Source organism: Penaeus monodon, chromosome 25 (assembly GCF_015228065.2).
Source record: "Penaeus monodon isolate SGIC_2016 chromosome 25, NSTDA_Pmon_1, whole genome shotgun sequence".
In the NCBI taxonomy this organism is placed as follows: Eukaryota; Metazoa; Arthropoda; class Malacostraca; order Decapoda; family Penaeidae; genus Penaeus; species Penaeus monodon.
In genome coordinates this window covers 4,218,840-4,219,712 of record NC_051410.1, presented here as the reverse complement: position 1 = coordinate 4,219,712, position 873 = coordinate 4,218,840, and the positions used below count along the sequence as shown (strand labels likewise).

Sequence of the window (873 nt, the reverse complement as noted above, 5' to 3'; positions counted from 1 at the left end):
GGAGCCTCGGCCGTCCTGGCGGGGGGGCGGCAGGGCGCGGGCGGCGTGGAGGCGCTCATGTGCCCCGTCTGCCGCTTCACCACCTCGTGCAACCTCGTCCTGGGCCAGCACATGCGGCGCCACGCGGGCGGATACCCGTTCCTCTGCCCGCACTGCGACTACCGCACCCACCGCAGCCACGACCTCAAGAAGCACTTGAGGACGCACACCGGCGAGAAGCCCTACCACTGCAGCTACTGCCCTTACCAGACCAGCGACCCCAGCAACCTGTCGGCGCACCTGAAGGCCAGGCACGCCATGGTCCGGCTGGAGGACCACCTGCCGCTCTGAGAGGACCACCTGCAGTTGCGAAGGCCGTCTGTCACTCCGAGGATCACTTGCCTCTCTGCAAGGGCCACCCACCGCTCGAGAAGGCAGCCTGCCTCTTGAGAGAGCCTTCTGCCGCTCTGAACCTTGCCGCTTGCAGACGGAGAGCAGACCCTGTGTGATTCGTCATCATCCATGTCATGCACAGAGAGACACAGAAACAGGAGACGGAGAAATCCACCCAGAAACACACACACACGTAAACAGACACGTTCTCACACTCACCTTCCCACAGTGGCACACGTGACAACCTCCAGTACCAGTATACTAATATGCAATATACTTACATGTTGAAGTTCTGCTTTGTCGCATCCCCCCTCCAGTGTATATATCATTCATTGTGTGACGAAACATTGTTTGGAACCTTTTGAGCAAAGTTTATTTAATACTCATATATAGTCAGTGATTTTGAACGGACCGAGAAAGTAAGCAGTATTGATAGATATTTTTCTCGGGGTTGGCATCATTGTTAGATTGCGGATATCTGGCAACACTGAAAGGCTTGTT

The 873-nt window shown here is 56.1% G+C and overlaps 1 protein-coding gene across 1 annotated transcript; it reads left to right on the top strand.

The window, feature by feature from the left end:
- Positions 1 to 6: 6 nt before the first annotated feature.
- LOC119589501 (E3 SUMO-protein ligase EGR2-like) lies at positions 7 to 867 on the top strand. Its single transcript, XM_037938101.1, has one exon. It carries the CDS (start codon positions 58 to 60, stop codon positions 328 to 330), a length of 273 nt encoding a protein of 90 aa, XP_037794029.1. The 5' UTR covers positions 7 to 57; the 3' UTR covers positions 331 to 867.
- Positions 868 to 873: the final 6 nt, after the last annotated feature.